Here is a 24,547-nt window from a genome sequence, read left to right as displayed (position 1 = left end):
GGAGGGCAGAAGAGCGAGGGGCTCAACAGTTCAGTGGGATTGGGCTTCGTGTATCCGACCCCCCCTACAACCAGATGCCAAGTATCTGACATGAGCTGGACTCAGGGGGAAACTAGGAGTCTTTGCGATTCTATGGTAAGCGTGGGATGTCCACTGCCTGAGACTAGCCACTGGTCTATGTGGTTATTGAGCACTTGTAAAATGAAGAAAATTTAAATTTTATTTACTTTTAATTAAGTTACATTTAAAGGGAAGCAGTGTGAAATATTTTTCCGTTAATTATCACTTTATTGTTTTGGTAGGACTGCATTTCACTTTGCTTCAAACTCAGATCTTCTTAAAAAAAAGAAGAACCAGTTTTGTTAACGTAGATGCAAACATGAAGGAAAATTATCTTTTTGGTACTTACTTCATATTGAAAAACTTTTAAATATGTTAGCAGTAAGTTAGGTATGCGTCCAAGATGGGATGTATGTAATTATAAACTATACATTGGGGGAATTCCCTGGCAGTCCAGTGGTTAGAACTCGACACTTTCACTGCCAGCGACTGGATTAAATCCCTGGCTGGGGAACTAAGATCCCACAAGTCACGTGGTACGACAAAAAAAGAATACACACACACATACACACAGAGGACTTCAAAGCCCTGCTATGGAAACATCTCATTAATAATTTTTATATTGGTTACATGTTGAAATGATATTTTTGATATACTGGGTTAAATAAGGTCTTAAAATCAATTTTACGTTTCTTTTTACTTTTTAAAAATGTGGCTACTGGGACTTCCCTGGTGGTGCAGCGGTTGAGCTGCCTGCCAATGCAGGGGACACGGGTTCGAGCCCTGGTCTGGGAAGACCCCACATGCCGCGGAGCGACTGGGCCCGTGAGCCACAACTACTGAGCCTGCGTGTCCGGAGCCTGTGCTCCACAACGAGAGAGGCCGCGGTAGTGAGAAGCCCGCGCACCGCGATGAAGAGCGGACCCGCTCGCCGCAACTAGAGGAAGCCCTCGCACAGAAACGAAGACCCAACACAGCCAAAAATAAATAAATAAATAAATTTATTTATTTATTTAAAAAAATATATGGCTACTGGCAAATTTAAATTACTCGTGTGGCTCATATTTCTACCGAACAGCACTGCTTTAGACAGTTGATCATTGCACAAAATTCAAGTCAAATATACTTTAGCTCCACTTATTGGCTCAAGCCTTGCACCCCGACTTACCTTGAGCAGAGCTACTATTCAAGACAACTGGCTGTGCCACGTTGGTTTATTTGGTAACTATGGCTACATTCCGGGGAGAAAACAGTAATTCTATCTTTCTCCTGTTAGCACGTGAGAATAACATCTGAAATGGCTGCTCTGAGAATTATTATTTAGGGCTCCCTGACCCAGTGCTCTTCCACTACAGATACACTGAGGCAGACAAGAGTGTTTTAAAGCCAGATCCTCTCCCAGAGCTTGGCAAAATCCTCAGCCCGGGCCGCCCAACTGGTATTTGGTCTGGCGCTCCAGATACTTATATTTTCTAGTTCATCTCACACTCTGTAGGAAGGAAAGAAAGCACGTTCTCTTTTTCAGCATCTGGAACTGAAATACGGTTCCCTGGAGCTGAGGGGTAATAGGACCGTTCCAGCCCACGTTCTGCTGTGCCGACCCAGGGAACTGCCCCCTCCACTCGACCTGAGTGACGAAAGCAACCGCCAATGAAATCTGCTTTCCACTTATCATATGGGATTTCATCACCAGGAACTGCCTGCAAGGAAGACCCTAGAAGAAAATTCCTTGATAAAGAGCACAATGAATTTGGGAATATCAGTTCTGTGAATCTGATAAAAAGAGAAAAAGAGCAAAGATTCATGGGTATTTTCTTTCCAAGAAATTTAACACAAATTTAGTTTCATGGCCATGCAAAATTATTTAAAAGGACGGGAAGGGATATACAGAGAAAAACTGGATGGTATTCATTCATGTTACTTCCTGAATCCCACTGACCCCAAATTGCAGTCCTATGGTCGAATAAACACGTGCCGTCCCAGCCTGAGCTTTTAGTGATGCTATAACCAAGTACGCTCCTCCGCTTGGGTCCATGGGACTGGTGTGAACATTAAATGTGGAGCCTGGAGCAGTGCCCGATGCATAGTAATAAGTGCTCCATAAATGTCAAAATGTCAGGCACTACTATTATCACCAAGTTCTCAGTACCCAGAACCAGAGAATTTTAGGGGTGGAGCCTATGTAGGAATTCCCTCCATGGTATCTCTTCTGAGTGAGTTGAAGCAGAATCTGTTGCCCACCAACTACTTGTGATGAAGGCACCACGAGTTAAACGTGCACTTCACTGGGCCCAAAGCCCGCAATGCTCTTTTGCCCTCTGGTTTTGGTTCTACCTTTTAAGTAAGTCTAGTCGCTCTCCCCTACGATTACCTTCCTTTCGCATGCCCTCATGGCCACCCAGGAAGAATCTGCTCTCCAGTTCCTTCCAAGGATTCCAGACCCTTTACTATCCTGGACACAGGAGCACGACAGCCGGGGGGGGTCACATGACTCAGTGTGACCAGACTAGGACAGAGCCGAGCTGGTCTATCTCTGCATTAATGAGATCCCTGAATTTTATTTATTTAAAAAAAATTTTTTTTAATTTATTTTTGGCTGCTTTGGGCCTTCGTTGCTGTGCACGGGCTTTCTATAGTTGCAGTGAGAACGGGCTACTTTTTGTTACAGTGCGCGGGCTTCTCGTTGCGGTAGCTTCTCTTATTGCGGAGCATGGGCTCTAGGCGCGCGGGCTTCAGTAGTCATGGCACGCAGGCTCTAGAGCGCAGGCTCAGCAGTTGTGGTGCAGCGGCCTAGTTGCTCCGCGGCATGTGGGATCTTCCCGGATCAGGGCTCAAACCCGTGTCCCCTGCATTGGCAGGCAGATTCTTAACCACTGGGCTACCAGGGATGCCCCGTAAACTTTTAAATTCAACAATTTCCCAGAGAAGGGGAAAGTTACATTCCCTTCCAAAGCCCTAATCATGTTGGGAGTGATTTATGGGAAAAGTTCCTCCTTAAATGATAACAGCCATATCTAGAAAAGTCCGTATGCTGAATGGAAGAAGGAAGAAGCAGTTTTGTGGAATTAGTCTGGTCTCCTAATTACGATGGCAAACAGCAACAAGACTGGGACCAGGTGGACTGGGTCAGAATCCCAGTGCTGCTCTTAACTGGAAGGCTTTGACCAAGTCATTTAATTCTCCAGACAAGCTTCAGTATGACTTTCTTTATATAAAATGTCCAGAACAGGCAAACCTACAGAGACAAGGAGGTAGATTAGTGGTTGCCAGTGTTTGATGGTTAGAGGGCTGACATCTAAAAGGTATATGGTTTCCTCCTGGGGGGATGAAAATGTTCTAAAATTGATTGCGGCAATAGTTGCACAATTCTGTGAATACGCTAAAAACCACTGAATTGTATACTTTACATGGGTGTCATACAGTACATCAGTTATATCTCAACAAAGCTGTTAATTAAAAGAGCGCCTTTAGGGCTTCCCCGGTGGCGCAGTGGTTGAGAGTCCGCCTGCCGACGCGGGGGACACGGGTTCGTGCCCCGGTCTGGGAAGATCCCACATGCCGCGGAGCGGCTGGGCCCGTGAGCCATGGCCGCTGAGCCTGCGCGTCCGGAGCCTGTGCTCCGCAACGGGAGAGGCCACAGCAGTGAGAGGCCCGCGTACCGGGGGAAAAAAAAAAAAGAGCACCTTTAGTGCCTTTAATAATGACTTGATTCGACACTTGTCATGATCAGATCTGAGGAAAGTAAAACATACCTCAACGGACCACAAATTAAAAAATCTAGACTGACTTCCGCTGCCACCAGCACACTTCTGAATCAATTTCGAGCACGTATTCAGGGAAGGCCAAGCTATTTAACAGCTTCTAATTACATTCCATTGGAGCTAACCTGCAGTTTTAAGAATTCCAAACACCCTCAGTGGGCATCAACTATGTGTGAAGAATGCTGCTTCTTCTACAGAAGTCGGGCATTCCCAACTGAAGAAAGATGGGTACAGTTACGTGACACAGAGGTGAGCCACGGCCACGAGACACACAGGAGCAGTGGGAAAGACTTGGGTATCGACTAGCAGGACGAGATTATATCACAGGCACACCTAGATTGCTGAAGCTTTCATCATTTATCTCCTGACCATTCCTCCCTGTGATGTGGAAATTCTACCCTCCACTGCCAGTTTACCTCATGATTCAGGAAAGGGTGGGGAATGCAGAAAGGAGAAAAAGGCAGGAACCAATCACAGAAGCAAAAGAGAGGCAGGTGGATATATTTCTGCTGACACTGGCAGAAGCAAGCGGAGAGCTAGTTCCTCTAAGCTGCTTTGTGTGAAATGGTGCTGGGCTGGCATTCCCTTCCCACAAGATTTGCTGTGGAAATCATAACTGTTAGAGCAGGAAGGAGATTGGAGATCTTGTCTAACTCTCCCATTTGACAGATGGACAAACTGAGGAGTAGGGTGATTAAATGACTTGAAACAGTGGCAGAGCTGGACCCCACTGAGGATGTTAGATGCTAGTCCAATGTTCTAGCCACTGCACAATACTGCTACTAAGAAAAGCTTTCAAGAAAATCACTGGTTGGTCCTTTCTTACTTGAGGACTTACACTCATCGTTGCATTAATTTCTGCCACCGTTTCTTCGTCTGTGGGGAACTGATATATCTGGACTCCATTGCTGACTAGTTCACTCATGATCTTACTCTTGAATTTGTGCAATTCGTTCTTGGCAATGGTGTCAGCTTTTGCAATGATTGGAATGATGTTCACCTATAAACCAAACACATCCATTTTTATATGATTCCAACGTAAGAAAAATAGACAAATGAATAAAATACAGAAAACAAAGAAGCAGAAATTGTAAGACTTCCCTTAGAAATAGAGATGATATTAAATATTGGACTTTTTACCTAGATGCAAAATTAAGAAGATATGGAATAATCTTTTAGTTCCATCTCTGAACATTTTTACTCGCTCCCATCTGGCACTGAAAGAAAGCATCCTCGTAATTTCCTCTTCTATGCCACCTCATTCTTCTTTACGGTGTAGAAGGAAGTGTTACTCTATGACAAAGAGCGGTAACAAAGAATCCTATTCTTTGAGTAACCACTCCTTTCTGACTCCTCCCAGCTACTTTAGGAGTTTGATTTTTGCATGTTTCTAACAGTCTAATACCAAGATTTTCATTAGTTAGAAGAGTGGAATATTCAGCTCTATGCAGGATAGCATCCTTTCTTTCTTCTGATGACTTGAGAACTGCTGGAAGCAGAGAACCTAAGTATTAACCGAAACAAAATTGATTTCACCTACTTTTAAATTTTTCAAAATCACACCAACTAATTCTCTTGAAAATCAGCTTCTATCACATTACTTCTTTGTGCCAGAATGAGACCTAGTGCCAAAAGACAAGGCTCACTTTCAGAGCATCAGATACAAAGACCAGGTGAGAACTCTGACGTTTGACAACACTGGCAGAAAGCCCAGAACGAGGGCCAAGGACCCTCAAGTGCAAGCCCCAAAGCCCAAGGTGGGACACTCTGCTCCCAACTTACCCCAGCACTGTCCACAGGACACATTCTTTAAAATCGATTTTTTACAATTAACTTTCTTCCACTCCCTGATTGGTACAGAGGTTTCAACAAGTTGCTACTGACATCTGATACCGGGGACCATGCTCTCCACCCAGCTCAGGTGAAAAGGGAACAGGCTCGGTGAGAAAGCGATCAGTCCCAGCCAGAGAAGAGGGAGTCTTTGGGGGGGTTTTCCGGGTCACATCTGCATTCCTTTGCTTCTCCTTTTATCCCAAGAGCCAAGTCAAACATCCCTGATAAACCAGAGTGAGATGACCCGTTGATGGAAAAATCTGTCCTGCCCTATTCCTCAACCCAATCCTAACCTTATCATGGATGGGCTTCCTGCAGCAAGTTGCCTCAGCGAGACAGACATCATTGAGGGTGGGAGAACGCCTGGACCAGGACGTGGGGAACAAACCCCTCCCTATGGTTTGTACTGGCTAACTTTTGTGCACACTTAGTATTGGGTTAATATCAACATGGACAAAATGGCAGAGGTTCGTATTTTCTTGGCCAATTTGGTTAGAGTAGATAGAGGAACCAAGCAAATTTAGATTTAAAATCTCTTCTTCCTCAGTGGCAGGTGCTTGGAAATCCTGTCTGAAATTGTCATCTGTTTGCCTTAACTCTTCACTTCACTTGTATCAACAAACCTTTGACAATACCGTTTTCAGATACTCCCTAGCACTTCAGCTCTACAACAATAATAGTTCTTTGAAAGCAGTTTAACCAGCTTTGTAGCGATTGTTTTGTTTTGTTTTGATTAGCTGTTTGTTTTGCCTTATTTTCTTTCCCTTTTTAAATTGAAGCATACTCCTGTTGTTGGATATCACCCTGGCGTGGTCTACAAGCTCAGCCTCAGGGAGGAAGCCACCTCCCTCTGTCTGCTTCCCAGCCCTGCCCTCAAGGAACCGACAGGCAGGAAGCAGACCTCCCTGCCCAGTGAGCCACCATCCACGGTTCACTGAAGCTGAATCAAATGAGATGAGGAAGGGTTTCCATTTATTCTCCCAAGAGTGCTCTAGCTGCAGGACTCCTTTCTGGCTGGTGGAATATGTTTCTGTAAAGCAGTGCGTCTGCACAAGCTGGGGGCCCCGGATGCCTGGCTCGGTGTCAGCCCGCAGGCCCTTTTTGGGCTGGTACAGGCAGAGGCCTTGGGGACAGGCTGATCTTCTCAGCATTCTCTCAGTATTACGTCCCTCCGGAGCAAAGGCATCTTTTAAACAGTGCTGTTTGGACAGAAAATAACACCCAACAAAGCCCTCTAAAGGTAAGACTTTGTATTGAACTCAAAAGGAGGTTAGAATTTAAGAGGAAATACTATAGCTCAATTAATCATAAAGTAGATCATCAAATGTTGTCAAACTCATCAGTCCCTTCCTCCAAATGTTGTGAAGGAGAAATGTTATAAATGTGCAAAGGTTAGGGGTCAGGCTTGATCTGAGACTCCACTTCTTTTGAACAAATGGTGCAGCTCAGTTTTAAAATCTAAGAAGTTGGACCATCCTTATCACATAGATAAAAAAAAATAAAGTTTTTTTCCACGTTAAACTTCAAATTAAAGCCAAGCCTGTAAAAACCTTTCAAAGAGAGATTTAAAAGAAAGTTTTTAAGAAAATAAACAAAGCATGAAATTATAGTTCAATCTCACTAAATTTAAGGCTTCCTACGACCCTTTAGGTGTCTCCACTGTATAATTCCCCAACCCTCAACAGAGCATACACTAGTGCTAATTTAAGAACTAAAAATACTTTGTAATAAGCTACATGGTTTTGTTTGTTTTATTTTGTCCTAATATCCAGAGAGGTTTTGAACCATTTTTTTCAAAACGCTATGGCTCCGTCAACCAGAAAAAACAAACACAGGGTTAGGAAGTAGGGAGGGATGAACAGGTGGCACACAGAAGCCTTTTAGGGCAGTGAAATTACTCTGTATGATACTCTAGTGATGAATACATGTCATTATAAATGTGTCTAAGCCCACAGAATGTACAACACCAAGAGTGCACCCTCATGTAAACTATGGACTTGGGGTGACAGTGATGTGTCACTGTAGGTTCTCCAGTTGTAACAAATGTACCATCTGATGGGAATGTTGGCAATGGGGTGGGAGTGGGGGGCTATGCATGTCACGGGGCAGCGAGTATGTGGAAAATCTCTGCACCTTCCTCTTAGTTTTGCTGTGAACCTAAAACTGCTCTAAAACATAGTCTTTAAAACAAACCACCAAGTTACACTGAAAGCAGAGGTAAATTGGGGCCCCCGGATAGAAGTGATCTTACAGGAGAGTGGACGGTACCCAGAACAGCAGTGAGTACCTTACTGTCCAGCTTCTTCATGGTGACCAGGTCCAGGGACTTCAGCGAATGTCCAGTGGGGGCTATGAAGTAGAGGCATGCGTGGATCCTGGTGTCGTGGTAGTTGAAGAGAGAACGTTTGATCTTCAATTCCTCTTGCAAGTAGGCCTCAAACTGGGCATCGATATATTCCACGATCGGCTTATAGCTAGGATGCAGAAGAAGGGGTTTTTTTTTGTTTTTTTTTCTTCCTTTTTTGCGGTACGCGGGCCTCTCACTGTTGTGGCCTCTCCCGTTGCGGAGCACAGGCTCCGGACGCGCAGGCTCAGCGGCCACGGCTCACGGGCCCAGCCGCTCCGCGGCATGTGGGATCTTCCCGGACCGGGGCACGAACCCGTGTCCCCTGCATCGGCAGGCGGACTCTCAACCACTGCGCCACCAGGGAAGCCCCCAGAAGGTTTTTTAAAACACATTTTCAAATCAGCATGTTGCTAGTCTCAAACCTCTTTGTACAATCCTCCAGGAAAGTCTTCAGTGGCTCCTTCTTCCCTAAGAGCTAAGGCCCAAGTTCCTTACCTTGGCAGCCCAGGCCTTTAGCCATCTGGCCCCTGAACATCACCCCAGGCCCTCTCTCCAACCCCTTCCGGGGCTCACCTTTTCTGTCCCACATGTCAAGCTCTCGCCTGCCTCTGTGCCTTTCCTCGTGCTAGCATCCCATCCCCCCACACCTCAACCTGGAATGGTCTTCTTCCTATTATTCCCCTGGCTAACATTCAGCCTTTAAAACAGCAACTGGAAATACGTGAGACACACTGTCACTCCCCCCATGGCATCCATGAAAGTATTGCTAGAGACTGTGGCATTCTTTCCTGCTGGGCCAAAACTGCCTCAAAATCTGTCTCAATAAAGTGATGTTGACAGCCTCTCCCAGCTGACTGGCATCGGTGCACAAGATGAAACTGCTCTGCAGTTTCAGGATGCAGCACCTCCTCCTGCTGGCAGCCCCTCCCTGCTCCTGCGCCCCGATCCCCCGGGGACGAGGGCTTCTCTCATAAAGCCCTGCGCGTGCCATAACCTCATCTATAAACTGAACTGCCTGGTCTATTATGATCAAGATTCTCCCCAGCTCTCAGATTTTATGATCTGAAGGTAAACTGTAACCCTCTCTTCTCACCAAATCCTAATTCAAATCCATTTTGAATAATTACACATGACTCTATCAGCTGACCAAAAACACAATCACTAATAGCATATTGGGAAGACATATTCAATAAACCATATGTTCTCCAGGGATTAAACAGTACATTAGGTCACTGTGGAAAAGCCATGAACTCTTCCAGGTCTCCAAGGGGACTGCTCAGAAGTAAGGGTCAGCAGCAATGACATGGGCTGAGTAGGAATAAAATGGGTTAATTCTTCCCCAAACTTACTACCTTGCTGAGGAGCGGTTTAGGCATTAAGAAAAATAAAAACCTCTCAACAGTCAACTCTCGGATCCATAAATTAAACTGAAATCCCTGAAAGAGAACTATAAATCTTTTATAATGAGGATGACAGCAGATGCCCTAAAAGAAAAAACAAACAAAACAAAACAAAACAAACAAAAATGTATGACCAAAACTGAAAACAGAAAAAAGTGTTTTTTTTGAGTTATCATAATTATGAGTCATCATAATCCATTGAGTTATCATAATCCATATGAGTGGATATCATAATCCATATGAGTTATCATAATCCATTGCTTCAATGTGAGCAGACGAAATCTCTAGAGGTTTCAAGAAAAAGTAGAATGTGCCCAAATAAAATTCTAAACGCGACAGTAGAAATCCCAATGAATTCCAATAGAAAGGATGAGCAAGTAATAAGATTCTCCTCCATCTTCCAATTTTAAAATATAGGCAGGAATTATATAGCAATAGCCATTATTAGGATAGGATAGTGACATAAAATGGGGGTTAAAAGCATGGACTCAAGCCAGACCACCTAAGACCAAACTCCAAATCCATAATTTACTAGCTGTGTGGCTTTGGGCAAGCTACTAAACCTCTCTGTGTTTCAATTTCCTCATAGGTAATATCAAGGACAAAGATATTACCTATATCAGACAGCTAATGTGACAAATTAAGTGAGCTAACATATGTAAAGAATTAGCCCATAACACTGTGAGATATAACTATTTCATAGTAATATAATAAACAACAAATAAGAGAAAAGCAAGCCTGACTTTTCAAAAGGACAGGGAAAAAAAAAAAAGGAACTTTACACTGACCCGCTTTCCATGGTAACTGCTCTGCTACTGACTCATGCCCTGTAGGGCAGTGGATCAGGCCACTCCAGCGAGGCCCACCCATGCCCTGTCAGTCCAGGGCCTGAGCTTTCGGTCTCCTGACACCGAGGCATGTGACTGGGGGAATCAAGGTCCCCCTGCGCCCTCTTAGCCCCAAGGAGAGGAGAGCAGCTCACAGCAGGTGCTCCTTCCTGCCTCCCCAGTTCCTGATTTGCAGCTTCTGAGCTCCTCCCCACAAGAGTGGCCCAAGTACGCTGCTGCTTTCTATTCATTTCCTTTCTGCATTTGTTGTTTTCTTTTTTAACATCTTTACTGGAGTATAATTGCTTTACAATGGTGTGTTAGTTTCTGCTTTATAACAAAGTGAATCAGCTATACATATACATATGTCCCCTTATCTCCTCCCTCTTGCGTCTCCCTCCCACCCTCCCTATCCCACCCCTCTAGGTGGTCACAAACCACTGAGCTGATCTCCCTGTGCTATGCGGCTGCTTCCCACTAGCTATCTATTTTACGTTTGGTAGTGTATATATGTCCATGCCACTCTCTCACTTAGTCCCAGCTTACCCTTCCCCCTCCCCGTGTCCTCAAGTCCATTCTCTACGTCTGAGTCATTACTCCTGTCCTGCCCCTAGGTTCTTCAGAGCCTTTTTTTTTTTTTTTTTAGATTCCATATATATGTGTTAGCATACAGTATTTTTCTCTTTCTGACGTACTTCACTCTGTATGACAGACTCTAGGTCCATCCACCTCACTACAAACAACTCAATTTTGTTTCTTTTTATGACTGTGTAATATTCCATTGTATATATGTGCCACATCTTCTCTATCCATTCATCTGTCGATGGACACTTAGGTTGCTTCCGTGTCCTGGCTATTGTAATAGTGCTGCAATGAACATTGTGGTACATGACTCTTTTTGAATTATGGTTTTCTCTGGGAGGCATAGCACCTCTCCTTTTCCATTGAGGCATGCTTTCTGCCCTGTATTTGGTATATCCAAAGACATCTTTTGTTCTCCTCTATACCTCGGGCTTCCTTCTGCCATAACCTGTTAAGGAGTTTGGGCCAATCTTTTCAATCTCCCTCTTCTCCCTGTATGTGGTTTCCTTGGAAAATCACATTTACTCTTGTGTTTCACTTAACCAGATCTTTCACCCAAGTTTCAGACCAATCCATCCAACTGCTTACCAGATATTTCCACTTGCTCTTCTAAATATGTCCCAAATCAAACTCTTCATCTTGTCCCCAGACCCACACTCCCCCGTATTCCTCAGGTCAGCAAATTGCACCCGCATCCAGACCACTGGCCGTGTCAGAACCCCGGGGTTCAACCCAGAGACCTCCTCTCCTACCTCCTACACACAACCAAGCACAAAATCCCATCCATTTTACCCTCTATATCACTATAAACAAATAAATGTATTTCAGGAGAACAATTTACCATAACCACTATGCCTTGTGTTCAAGATTTAATTATGCTGATGAAACAGTTTCTTTCTGATGCATAATGAGTCAGCCTAGTGGCTTTGTACTCCCCTTCACATCCTTTGAACAAACTCTCTGCCCTCTCTCCTACTCCTGTCCATAAGTTATCTACACTCAAAGTCATAAAGATAAGGAAACTTCATTCCTATTTTGCCTTTTGCTAGTTTCCATTCTTACAGCAAGGATACCTATTTATATTCTGTTCTGCCAATTCAAACTTCTGTGGATTTTAGCCTTATCAAGCAGAGGAAAGGGCAGGGTGGGGGAAGGAGGGGGGATAGGGCAGATCAAATCAAGTCCTTACATTTTCACATAATTTCTTTTTAAGGCATGGGATATTCCTTTTTATCTACCACTTATTTTTTCCCCCCATAAATCTGCAGCCATTAAAAAACACAAAAAAATTGACAGAGGTTGACCCTAAAACTGATGGGGAAAAAATATTTTATGCAATGTTTTCTATCCACCCAAGCCACCCACCTGCAAAACAGCCAATGCCATTGTTCGGGGACTGACTCTCCATTTCATATGTGACCAGGTACCTACCATCTTTCTATCTATTAACCAAAGTTAATTTTCCTTATCCTTCAACTACATCTACCAGAAAGTGTAATTAAGACAGAATTTGAAGACCAAACAGTCCATTCCATTACCATTTTATAACTCTGATAAAGATTTGGTGAGTTTGAGGATTCTCTCAGTGGATTTCAATTATCCATGCTTTTTTGGGACTGATTACCATTATAGTTTGTAATATGCCGTTGACATTCTATCTCCCACCTCCCAAATGTGAGGCCAACAAATTCTTTTATTTCCAGCACTACGGCAAAATTTGGTTTCCCTTCTTCTCCAGACCTCTTTCCTTCTTTACGGAAGAGTACAGACAGCAAAACAAGGAGGCCCTTAGACCACGAAGAGTTAATCGTGCTGTTAAACAAAACAGGAAACCTTACCAGATCTCTCTTCCTGCCTCCTTCTAGCTAGCCTGGTCCCAGGCAGATAATGATGCAGGAATGCTGACATGTCCGAAGCCTACATAAACAAACTGGGACATTCTTGAAGTCTTGCATCGATGGCAGAAAAGCTTGCCTAATCCTCAAAGTAGTAAAAATAATCATGGGTTTAGAGAAACAGCACATCCCCTTCCATATGTTTACATATCGATACAAAAATGCATATCCCACTTCCAATTTTTTGAAGGAAGCAGACCCTATCCAAATGACTTTTTTTTAACAGACATTTGGGTTTATAGTCAACAGTGTCAACAATCATTCTGGGGCACAGAGTTCTAAATGCCACTTAAAGAGGTTATGCAACAGCTGTCAAGAAATTTCAGAAGAAAAAAAAATACTTGGTATGTAGGTTAGGTTAATATCACACTTCCTCTCTTCTAAGTCTCCTTGGAAACTATTATTTGACCCAAATGAGTCAGATAATTTCTTAAAGAGGCCTCCAGCTGCAAACGTGTGGATCCGCGTTGCACAGGCCACCTGCTGTTCAGGGCTGGTGAGTGAAAACCCACCAGACTGAGGGATAGTCCCCATTTAGGGGAGAAGTAAAAATGCAATGGCAGTGCTGAGGCGATGACTCAGAGCTAGAACAGCTCATGGAAACTGAGCAGCAAAATGCAGGAAGACGGTTCTCATTCCTGCAGGAATACACCCTGAGAAGGTGCAGCTGATGTCTTCCCATCAGGGAGTGCACAAGCATGGCACTCCCCAACCCCAGGGAGAGACCTGCGCAGGTCAGAGATGGAGACCCGCCTTGCTCGGACGGGGGCTCCGTGACCACACGAGGACCAGCGTGCACTTCTGCCTGTCATCAGGGTTTTCTCTTCATCTGTTTCAGTGGGCATTGCAGACAGCCTTCCGGCAAGAACCTCTCCATCATTCCCTGGCATTGAGGTCATAAATTAAGAGCAACTGCTCAGCTGTGCTTAGCTTTCCTCCACTCCAACACAATGTACAGATAGTCCATTTTGACAGATGCAAAATGAAACCTTTCTTACTATGTCTAACAACTGCTCCTGTATTACAGGCCAACGCTTACTGAAGAGCATTTAAATTGCCCTATACATAAAATAGAGCTCCTTGCTCAGCTAGAGCACGAGTTAAATATTTCTCTGCCGTTACTATGTGCTCATACTTCTACCACAGATAGTTAAAATATATCTAGACTATACACAGCCCTCGATAAAATGGTTCAAATTCCTCTTTACAAAACACACACATACAACATGCACAGTTGGGAGGAAAATGAAGCAAACAAACAAAAAACAAAAAAAACCTGGTACTCATGAAGTTTCTGAGCCCTAAGCAAACATAATGTAACTTAATGATTTGGTGTCTTATTCCCATTAAGCTGTCACTGCACAAAAATGTCTCTGGAAGCCTCCTTCTGGAATTATCTTTGGGCCTGGGACAGTTTAATTTTAACTTTCTCAAACGTTTTTTGAGAATGAACTTAAGTATTTAAAACAATCATAACGGACTTCCCTGGTGGCACAGTGGTTAAGAATCCGCCTGCCACAGATATACAATGGAATATTACCCAGCCATAAAAAGAAACGAAATTTGTAGTGAGGTGGATGGACCTAGAGTCTCTCATACAGAGTGAAGTAAGTCAGAAAGAGAAAAACAAATACCGTATGCTAACACATATATATGGAATCTAAAAAAAAAAAAAAAAAATGGTTCTGAAGAACCTAGGGGCAGGACAAGAATAAAGAGGCAGACGCAGAGAATGGACTTGAGGACAAGGAGAGGGGGAAGGGTAAGCTGGGCCGAAGTGAGAGAGTGGCATGGACATGAGTACACTGCCAAGTGTAGGGTAGATAGCTAGTGGGAAGCAGCCACATAGCACAGGGAGATCAGCTCGGTGCTCTGTGACCACCTTGAGGGGTGGGATGGGGAGGGCAGGGGGGAGACGTGGGAGGGAGGAGATATGGGGATATATGTACATGTACAGCTGATTCACTTTGTTATAAAGCAGAAACTAACACACCATTGTAAAGCAATTATACTCCAATAAAGATGTTGAAAAAAAAAAGAATCCGCCTGCCAATGCAGGGGACATGGGTTCTAGCCCTGGTCCGGGAAGATCCCACATGCCGCAGAGCAACTAAGCCCATGCGCCGTAACTACTGAGCCTGCACCCTAGAGCTCATGAGCCAGAACTACTGAGCCCATGTGCCACAACTACTGAAGCCTGCGCACCTACAGCCCATGCTCCGCAACAAGAGAAGCCACCGCAATGAGAAGCCCGCGCACCGCAACGAAGAGCAGCCCCCGCTCACCGCAACTAGAGAAAGCCCACGTGCGGCAATGAAGACCCAAAGCAGCCAAAAATAAATTTAAAAATACAAAATAAAAATTAAAAAAAATAAAAGTTTAAAAAAAGTAAAATAAAACAATCATAAGGCATTTAAAGTCAAGATTAGTGAATAGGATGGGTGATCTTGAGATTAACACCAAGAAGGTTTAAGGCTTAACAGCTTCCCTCAGATAAGGGCACACAGCAACTCAGAGAAAAGAGCCAGACTTGCTTGGCTTTATGAAATGACTATGTGTGTTTTATAAAAGTAAAACCTCTGGATGCGGACAGCCTTCTCTACTAACTGATGGGTGCTGAACTACTAAAGCAAAATAGCCTGAGATAAGATGTAAATGAAAGAACTCGAGTCAATAAAATGACTGTTTGCTTCACCTCAAAAAAAAAAAAAAGAAAAAAAGTAAAACCTCACTATATTCTTTTATAACTAGATCATCAAGTCTATGTAAACCAGTTTTAGTGAATGAATACGTGAGACTGACATAGCTAACAGCTTCTGTCGACATACAAACTACAGGACCAAGATTCTGAAAAGACATTTTATTTCTTAAGCAGCTTAAACATGTCCTTCTTCTACACTGACAAAGAAGTTTGTTATACATATTATCAAATTAGCTTAACAAACCCTTGCTGGATAGAGAGCGATCTGAATTCCTCACTAGGCTCCACTGAAACCACACTCAATATTCAGACTCAATGTGGCCATTCTGCACCCAGCGGGCCACCCAAGTACGAGCAGCCCACAGGAAGACCCAGACAATGCACAAAGGACACACAGTGCTCAGGCCACGGCACTAGCGTCGATGTTAAGATCCTGCGCTGGCTGGAAGTCAGCGACAATTCTTCCAACCGATCTTTCACAGACATGCTTTCTTCACTTTGGGGTTTTAGGAGCTGATAGCCCTGTATCAGCTGTGTATTATTACCACACCCCTCCTCCAGGCTTAGCCTTTCCCAGTGCCCTTCCTTAGAGCCCACCTAAGAAGATCCCACTGGAAGAGGCCTGAGAGTATCCAGGTCATTTCCCTTACAGTGAGATAAATTGCCAAGGTCCCATTGCTGCTCCTTGGCAGAATCCAGATCACAACCCGGGTCTACTGACTCCCGGGCTTTGGCTTCTTGGGAAAATCACGTTGCCTCCAAGTTTTCATCCAGATCTGTAGGAATTTGGGGATTCAGTCAAATATCCCGATCTGCCTCAGAGACTAGGAGAGCGTGGCAGACGCTCATTCCAAACTCCTTTTACTTTTTAATGCCCCCCTCCCTTTTTTTTTGGCAGAGTTAAAACAGCAACAACAACGAAAACGAGAAACCACGCTTCCCAGACTCTCTTGCAGCTAGTGTTCTGGATCTGGTCTACTTTCTACCAAGCAGATGCAGCCATACAAGACCTGGAGGCAGGAAGGGAGCCACACAAGGCAGAGGCCCACACTGGGAAAGGGGTTCTTCTTGCAAGCGATGGTAAAGGCATTTGGCTCTCTGAGACAGACTGGGTAAAGGTTCTAGAGACCTCTCCCCAGTGTCACAGGTACCAAACTATATAAGGTAGTTTGCGGCAGGGGTTCCACTAACTGCACGTGTTTCTCTAGACTGCTGTTCCAGGTGGGAAAGCGCCCAAGCCTGGTTCCGTGACTCTCCTGGAAAAATGCCATAAGGTAGCTTATGCCTTCTAACAAATCCCTTTTCTCCTTACCCTAGCTGGAATCAATTACACTAGCTGATTCTGACCTCAAGAACATTCTAAGAAAATTTCTCAGAGGACAAGAATGTTTTATCTTTTAGGTGATAGGAGACCAAGCCCCATAACTAGCGAACATTTAGTCTTTGCATTTATCCGGGATGGATCCTGTTACCTTCTCACTCATTTACATCCCCACAAAATCCCAAGATGTACCTGTCATCCTTATTTATCTGGTCTCCAAATCCCACAGTGTCAACGATGGTTAACTTCAGCCGTACATTGCTTTCCTGAAGCTCGTAACTTCTGGCTTTTAACCGGACACCTGGTTCATTGTGAGTAGCTGGGTCACTTTCAAATTTGGTGTTGAATAAAGTGTCCATTAACGTGGATTTGCCAATGCCCGTCTCGCCTGCATGACCACAAGGGAGAAATCAAAGAATGTGTCAGTGCCTCTGAGGCAGCAGTTCACATCATAGTTTTTCATCATCATGACAGTAAAATTTTTTGAAAAGTCAGTATCACCAAAAATCCCACCACAAAAAGATAGTTCTTTCCATGTGTGATCTATGGAATACTTCCCGAGAAACGCTTTAATGAATTTCCAAAACCGTTCAGTAGAAAAGATCTTGAACTTACAGATCAAGATGCTTTTCTTTACCTCTGCATAGAGAATTAGAACCTATAAGCTTGCCTGTGGTCAGTTTGTGGTCATTTCAAAGACATAAACCGTAGTTCCTCCTTCCCTAAATGTTGGCATGTAACATTTTTGCTTTAAAAAAATTTCTATATTGCTGAGTTTCTGTTACAAAGAAAATTCAAAAGACTGATTCATTTGTATTGAATTACTTGATACCATCTCCTGTTGTGGAAAAGAATTACATTTTTCAAAACAACACACTTGACAAACAATAGCAATCATAACAAACCCAGCTACAGCCGCTGAGTGCTTACCTTGTACCAGGCCCTGTGGTAAGAGCTTCCAATGCACTATCTCATTTAAACCCTAGTACTAACCCCCATGAAATAAGTACTGCTCTTTCCTCCCTTTTACAGATGGGGCATTAAGGCTTAGATAAGGTCTAAGTAACTTGTCTAAAGTCACACTGTTAAGTGGCAGAGCCAGGCTTCTAACCCAAGTTTGTGTGGTTCTAACACCTACACTCAACCAACACAGCATCCTGACTTTACTGTTACAGAGAAAACTGACGGCCTAATATTTTTTAGGTATGGTTATGAATCTGTGAGAATCCTCCATTATCTCCATTTTCTCTCCCTATTCAGCAGATGGCAAGCACTTGTTAGATTTCCCAGTTTCAAGCGGATGTTTGTGACAATGAAACTGAATGATGTTAAATAACCTGCAACAATGGCCTTATTAATTCACATGGATAATTCAAGTCAGCTGAGTCTTACTGAGTCCCTAATGTATGCAAAGGAGAGTGGCAGGTACCTGGCACCACTACACCAATCAAATGGTAAGACCCAAATGTGGAGCCATGGAGAACTTTAGCTTGCTCTTCAAAATGAGACCAAGAAAAATTTTCTCTCTATATACTAATTCTTGAGTCAAAACTAGTTGGCAGTGAGAAAGAACCCACCCTTGTCAGGGGTGGTGGTCGAGTGTGTGATGGTAGATATCGAGAAACATTATCTATAGGAATGCCTTTAAAAAAAAAAAAAACTCTGGAAAATTTCCCATTTAGATTTTCAGCTCAATGTAAACATACCAATATACTGCGGCCCTTTCAACAAATCCCAACCCCATGATGGTCCTAGGAACAGTACCTCTCTTCTGAAAAATTGCCATAATGACTTTTAGGATGGTGACAATTCCATGGGGGGAAAAAGAGCTCTGAGATTTATAGCCTTAGGGCAACCTTCCCACTGACAAAATACCTCTGCTAGTTAGAAGTTCTGTATTACTCATTGCTTTCCAACACAGTACAAACATGAAGTAGAATGGAATCTTCCTGTAATTAAGCTTTCTCTAATTAGAAGCCTTATGTGGTTTGCCCCTGACGACCGCGATTCACTTGTAGGATAAAAGTTGTTCAAGTACATTTGCCTAACTCTTTAGCTTTACCCATTGGACCCGATACACCTAAGATCAAAGAATTTCCTCCTTCATCAGTCTTCTTTCAGCCAGTCTCCTTTCCAGCTTAGTACCAAGTTCTGGGAATACAACAACGAACTGGCCTGATCTCCCATAGCTTAGAATCTGACCTGGAACATGACTGAATACTTAGCTAGACTCTGATTTACTGTTATGGGAATGATATTTTAAATGTCTGCCATCACCACATTCCTCTCACAAGCAAGACCATAGTTTACAACATGGACCTTGCTAATGACCACAGATAACTGGCCCAGGGCTAGCCCCCTGTCCAAAGGCACCCATGGACGCCAGTACTGTGAGAATGCTCTATACTGGACAGTGACTTGTCTATCCAATCAAACTTCTCTCTTTGGGAGTTTGAACCTGCACACAGCACGATGGCATGAAAAAGAAAAGATATGCTGAGAGAAGCGAAAAATCAGATGCTGCCACGAGGCAGCAAAGGCTGCCAATAAATAGAAGACATGTTGCTGACGGACCATTAGCTGGACATACAGGAGAAAGAGAGCAGATAGATACGGTAGACACTAGTACCTGAAACTGATTCATTAATAATACTTGAGTATTTACTATGTGACAAGCATAGGTGCTGGGGATAAAATGGTGAAGAAAAACAGCAACTGACACGTCTTGAACTTCTGTAATATCCTGAATGTCCTTCCAGGTCTCCGTGAAGTCTAGCTGTGTAGCGCTTGAGACTGTCTCCTGTCTTCCTTACTTTCCTTCATATTCTTACAAAAAAAGACCCATCAATAAAAGTAACCTAAAGTAGTCTCTGTTCCCTAATGCTCACCAAGCTGATATCGACCATAGGGGACTTAACAAAATAACTTGGAACAAAACAAAGTTACGAAGTAATGGATACAGAAACAAAACAGGGTTCTCACTTGTAAGATACACAGAATCTGCAAGGCAATTCTACACTGAAGGTACTCCAGTCATTGAGTACTTTCTCAATAGAGCAAACTTCTTTTCAGAATTTACCTATTTTCAGAACAGGGAAAAAGGCACAACAGCAGAACTATTTATAAAATTTCCCCTATAAGGTAATGGTTCTATCAGTGGAAAGTGACCCACTTAACTTTCATCTATCTCTTCCCGTAAAAACAGCAATAAAGACTTCCATTTACATGGCAAGGATTCTAGGTTACCTGGACAGGACTGAAATTACCATCACATTTCACTAAGTTGAGAATTAGTTAAGCATATGTGTATCAAGAACACCATGTTCTGTTTTGTTTTCAAAGGCAAGGTAATTTTGATTATTATTTGCATTAAGGTGGAAATTATGAACAATTAGCATTCCAGGGCCTACTTACAGCACAGGGTTAATCCATGGGTTGGAAAAACCACTGTTCCTCTAAATTTCAGAGTGCTTTGCTTTCCATTCCTATGCTCTGTGCTTTGAAGAGCCCTAATTAGACACAGCTACTCTAGCAGCAGTGCAATTCACCACAAGCAGTTCACTAAGAAAGGACAGCTTTTGGAATAAAAGGAATTCTAGAACTAGGAGAGCTTTTCAATGCGTTTGTTGTTGAGGTCAATCAGAAAAGAAGGCATTTTCTATATTTTTGAGGACACACAAGAGCACAAAGGCTTCTTTTGACTTGAGCAACCAAAAGCCTACCTGGCATAGGTTCCAATTTAAACCCAACAACTACAATATTTTGAGACAATTAATGACTGGCAGCAACTCTGAAACATTTCAGAATCCCTGGCACAGAGCAGGCATTCAGTTTCAAGCATTTCTTTTCAGTTAACTGAAAAGAAAAATGATCATGGTGATCATTTATATTGACATTTGCCACTTCGGTAGATTTTTCAGAGTTTGTTGCTTATTCTGTTTTAAATTCATCTGCCTGAACAGTTGTTAGAATAATTAGAGATTTACTCCTGAAGCGCTATCTGGGGCTTCTGTTTCTCCCGTGTCTGCCAGTGCTGGTGAGCGTAACACCCATCGCACCGTGGGAAGCAGGCTTGCCCCTTCCATTCTGTTTAAACCGCAAGCTCTAAGCTGGACGTTATTAAAAAAGAAAAAACAAAACAACAACAAAACAACACACAGAGGAATGTATTATGAATTAGAAGGTAATTAATTGTAAACTGAGTAAATAGTTGATCTATGATTCAGCATGTTTACTCTGACTGCCAAGACTGGCTCCTTGGATAATTATTATCATAATTATTCAAATAGCTGTGCATGAAGGTCTGATTGCCTCCTCTAAACATTCTGGATTTTATTCTTGGATGAAGCCAGATAATCAGAGAGCTACGCTGTGTTGTTTTAACTCCTCATAGAATCGCCTCTGATGGGACATGCTTTGGCTAATACCAGCAGCCGCAGTATTAGCTGGTGGTACTAGCCAAAGCATGCTGGTCTTTCAAGTCCCCTTGGAAGACCAGCACGTGACCCTCGGCGTTGCCTGGCTCAGTGGCACTGAGTGGGGGACGCTCAGGAACCCAGGCTTAAATGGAGGGACGGCCACCGTCTGTTTTTTTCTGAAAATCCATGGGAGAGATTTTTCCCGGTGAACTGTGTTTCATCAGGAGCAACTATTTTGTTTTTACTTTATAGCTACTGTAAGTCTGTCATCATTAAACTTTTAACTTGTCTTTGGCACATATTATGTGTTTAACAAATATCTGTTGAATGAATGGGTCCCTCCATGCTCTGACCCCTGGCGGAGAGGCACATGCGTTCCTGAGAGAATCAACTGCTATAGGCAGGTCTGATGGCTTTGAGTTCTGACTCTAACCTTGGCTTCACTTTATTTTCTGTGGTTAATTTTATCTTTCATTCATTAACTCATTCATTTCACCCTGTAAACCACTTCAGAGCCTTTCCTGGAAAAGCAAGATGGGATAAAAATGTTTAAGATCTGATTGTAAAATTCTACAGCTTATGCTGACACTATAGCCTCGGCTAAAATGATCTTAAACTTGTCTGTTTTCTATTCCTCTTCTGCCTTCCCCTCACAACAATACAGTGGAATTATTTTTTTTAACTCTATTTTCAATATATGTTATTAGGGCTTCCCTGGTGGCGCAGCGGTTGAGAGTCCACCTGCCGATGCAGGGGACACGGGTTCGTGCCCCGGTCCGGGAAGATCCCACGTGCCGCGGAGCGGCTGGGCCCGTGAGCCATGGCCGCTGAGCCTGCACGTCCGGAGCCTGTGCTCCGCAACAGGAGAGGCCACAGCAGCGAGAGGCCCGCGTACCGCAAAAAAAAAAAAAAAAAAAAAAAAAAAGTTATTAATTTACTTTGACCCTGCTGTTGAACTGGTTCCTCTTCAAAAGCAGGGATGTCACAGTATTTTATCCATCTGTGTAGGTGCACAAAGAACCACATACAGCTGGATCAATGCTGGAGTTTCTCACAGAGCTGGTGTCATTTTGGAAAGTGAATGACAAAGATGTATAAATTTAAAATTGTGAAGAAAGGCTGAATACTAATTTAGATTCTTTGGAGAAATACAGCGTGGGTAAGAAAGAAAGGCTTTATTTAAAACAAAGTGCAATTTTGTGGGTGAACGGCTGTGTTGTAGGCAAGATGGAGAGTAGGGGAACTATGATCTTGGGTGTCTGGTACCTGATTCAGCATCAAGAATTCTCTTCCCAGTTAAGCGAACACTACGCTCCCACTCTTTATTACATTTCTATCCAGGACTCAAGAGAGATAGGTTCTAAAAGCATTTAATTCAGGGCCTCTAAAACTAAACTAGGTGCACGCCAGGGTTCATTTCTGTCCCGGTTTGTTTCCTCTCTGTTTGCAACCTGTAGGATCTTGCCACAAAACAAAATTACAACTCTAAGGCCTTTTTGAAAAACATCATCAGCTTCCTTACTGGGATCATAACGCTTTTTTAAAATAAATCCTCAATTCCCTTCCATACTTTTCACATGGAAATAATGATGCTATAAACACCAGGCATGCGCATAAAAAACAGAAGTGCACAGTAGGATGACAAGCACCATGGATACTCTTGAGTTAAATACGACACCAACTCCTCTAAGTGGCTGTCAAAATATTTTGATCAACTAGAATGCTTTTCATAGACTCTTACTTTAAAAATAGGTAGAGCAGGGCTTCCCTGGTGGCGCAGTGGTTGAGAATCTGCCTGCTGCTAATGCAGGGGACACGGGTTCGAGCCCTGGTCTGGGAGGATCCCACATGCCGCGGAGCAACTAGCCCCATGAGCCACAAATACTGAGCCTGCGAGTCTGGAGCCTGTGCTCCGCAACGGGAGAGGCCGCGACAGTGAGAGGCCCGCGCACCGCGATGAAGAGTGGCCCCTGCTTGCCACAACTAGAGAAAGCCCTCGCACAGAAACGAAGACCCAACACAGCAAAAATAAACTAATTAATAAACTCCTAAAAAAAAAAAAAAAAAAAAAAAAAAAAAAATAAACTCCTACCCTCAACATCTTTTTGAAAAAAAAAAATAGAGCATTAATTGACAGCGAAAGTTGTTTCCTTATACAGATGTTTTGCTGTAAATTATTTGTGAAGGGATCTGATGGGTCCTACCCTCTGAGGATATGTACGTTTACCTTAAGGCTGACACCCCTATCTCCCAAAGGGCTAATGTTGGCTCCAACGGAAGAGCTCCAAAGTGCTATGGAAAAGAACCTGCTAGATATACGGGCATGGAAGGATAGGCAGGACGTACTGTAGAGTGAAAGGAGACAATGCAAAAGAATAGAAGGGCATGATCTCATTTACGTTACCCCCAAACAAAAAAGTACTTATGTAGTCATGAGAGACCTGTTTATATCTGTCCAGTGTGTGTCTCTCCCATGGCCTTTCTCCTTTCTGCCCATGTCTTCTCTCCTATGGGACCTTTGTATGTTTCGGGGTGACTGATCCCCATCTCCCACCCTGGGCGGGCAGATGACCCCAGCCTGGTTGATCAGAGATCCTATGACTGTTGAGAAGGCCTTGTCAGGAATTGCCTCCCTCTCCTCTGGGGTTGCTCAGCTGGCAACACTGCTGGAGGCTATACCACCTCCTTGAAGAAGAAGCCCGACCATGAAGCCAGCAAACAGGCTCGAAAACCAGAAACAGAGCCCTGCGAACACGCTGCATCCCTAGAGCCAGCTGTTCTTAATTACACAATTCAATGTATTACCTTTTTAGTGTGTCTGGAGGTTGAGGAAGAGCCTTAACTGAGTTTAAACTAGATTCCTGCAATTCTCTGTGGAAAATTTCCTAACTCAAGAAGAGTCAGAGAGAGATACAACATTGCTGGCTTTGAGAATGGAGGAAAGGGTCCAAGAGTCAAGGAATGTGGGCAGCCTCCAGCAGATGGAAAACACAAGGAAATGTCTTCTGCCCTTGAGGTTCCAGAAAGGAGCATAGCCTTGCGGATGCCTTGATTTTAGCCTGGTGAGACACACGTGGGACTTCTACAAAAAGGTGAGATAATGAGTGTTGTTTTCAGCCTCCGAAAATAATTTCCAAGTACAGAAAAGTTTAGAAAGTTCCTAGGATTCCAGTGTTTTCTCTGTGGAATGGAAATGAGGGCAGGAGAGAAGGGGGGACATTTTATAATTTTTTAACATAAATATGCATTATTGTAAATAACTTGAAAAACTGATTTTCAACCTGGTTAAGAATGGAACAAGAATAAAAACCTAAGAATCCTAGGGATTTATCACCCACCCAGGAGAGTCAGAATAGCAGCTGCTTTACAAATCCAACAGCACAGCAAGGAGGTGTCTTGTGA

The 24,547-nt window shown here is 43.4% G+C and overlaps 1 protein-coding gene across 8 annotated transcripts in view; it reads right to left on the bottom strand.

Moving 5' to 3' along the window:
- The window catches only part of SEPTIN11 (septin 11), a 118,341-nt gene that overhangs the window by 20,208 nt on the left and 73,586 nt on the right, over positions 1 to 24,547 (bottom strand). For all 8 annotated transcript variants that reach the window (XM_082837608.1, XM_082837610.1, XM_082837607.1 and 5 more), the window contains 3 exons: positions 16,920 to 17,115; positions 7,942 to 8,128; positions 4,660 to 4,821 (listed from right to left, as the gene is read on the bottom strand). In XM_082837608.1, coding sequence (XP_082693734.1) covers positions 4,660 to 4,821; positions 7,942 to 8,128; positions 16,920 to 17,115 — 545 coding nt within the window. The remainder of the gene's footprint in view (positions 1 to 4,659; positions 4,822 to 7,941; positions 8,129 to 16,919; positions 17,116 to 24,547) is intronic.

This window comes from Leucopleurus acutus (genome assembly GCF_964270905.1).
Source record: "Leucopleurus acutus genome assembly, chromosome: 4".
In the NCBI taxonomy this organism is placed as follows: domain Eukaryota; kingdom Metazoa; phylum Chordata; class Mammalia; order Artiodactyla; family Delphinidae; genus Leucopleurus; species Leucopleurus acutus.
This window is presented reverse-complemented; position numbering and strand designations above follow the sequence as displayed.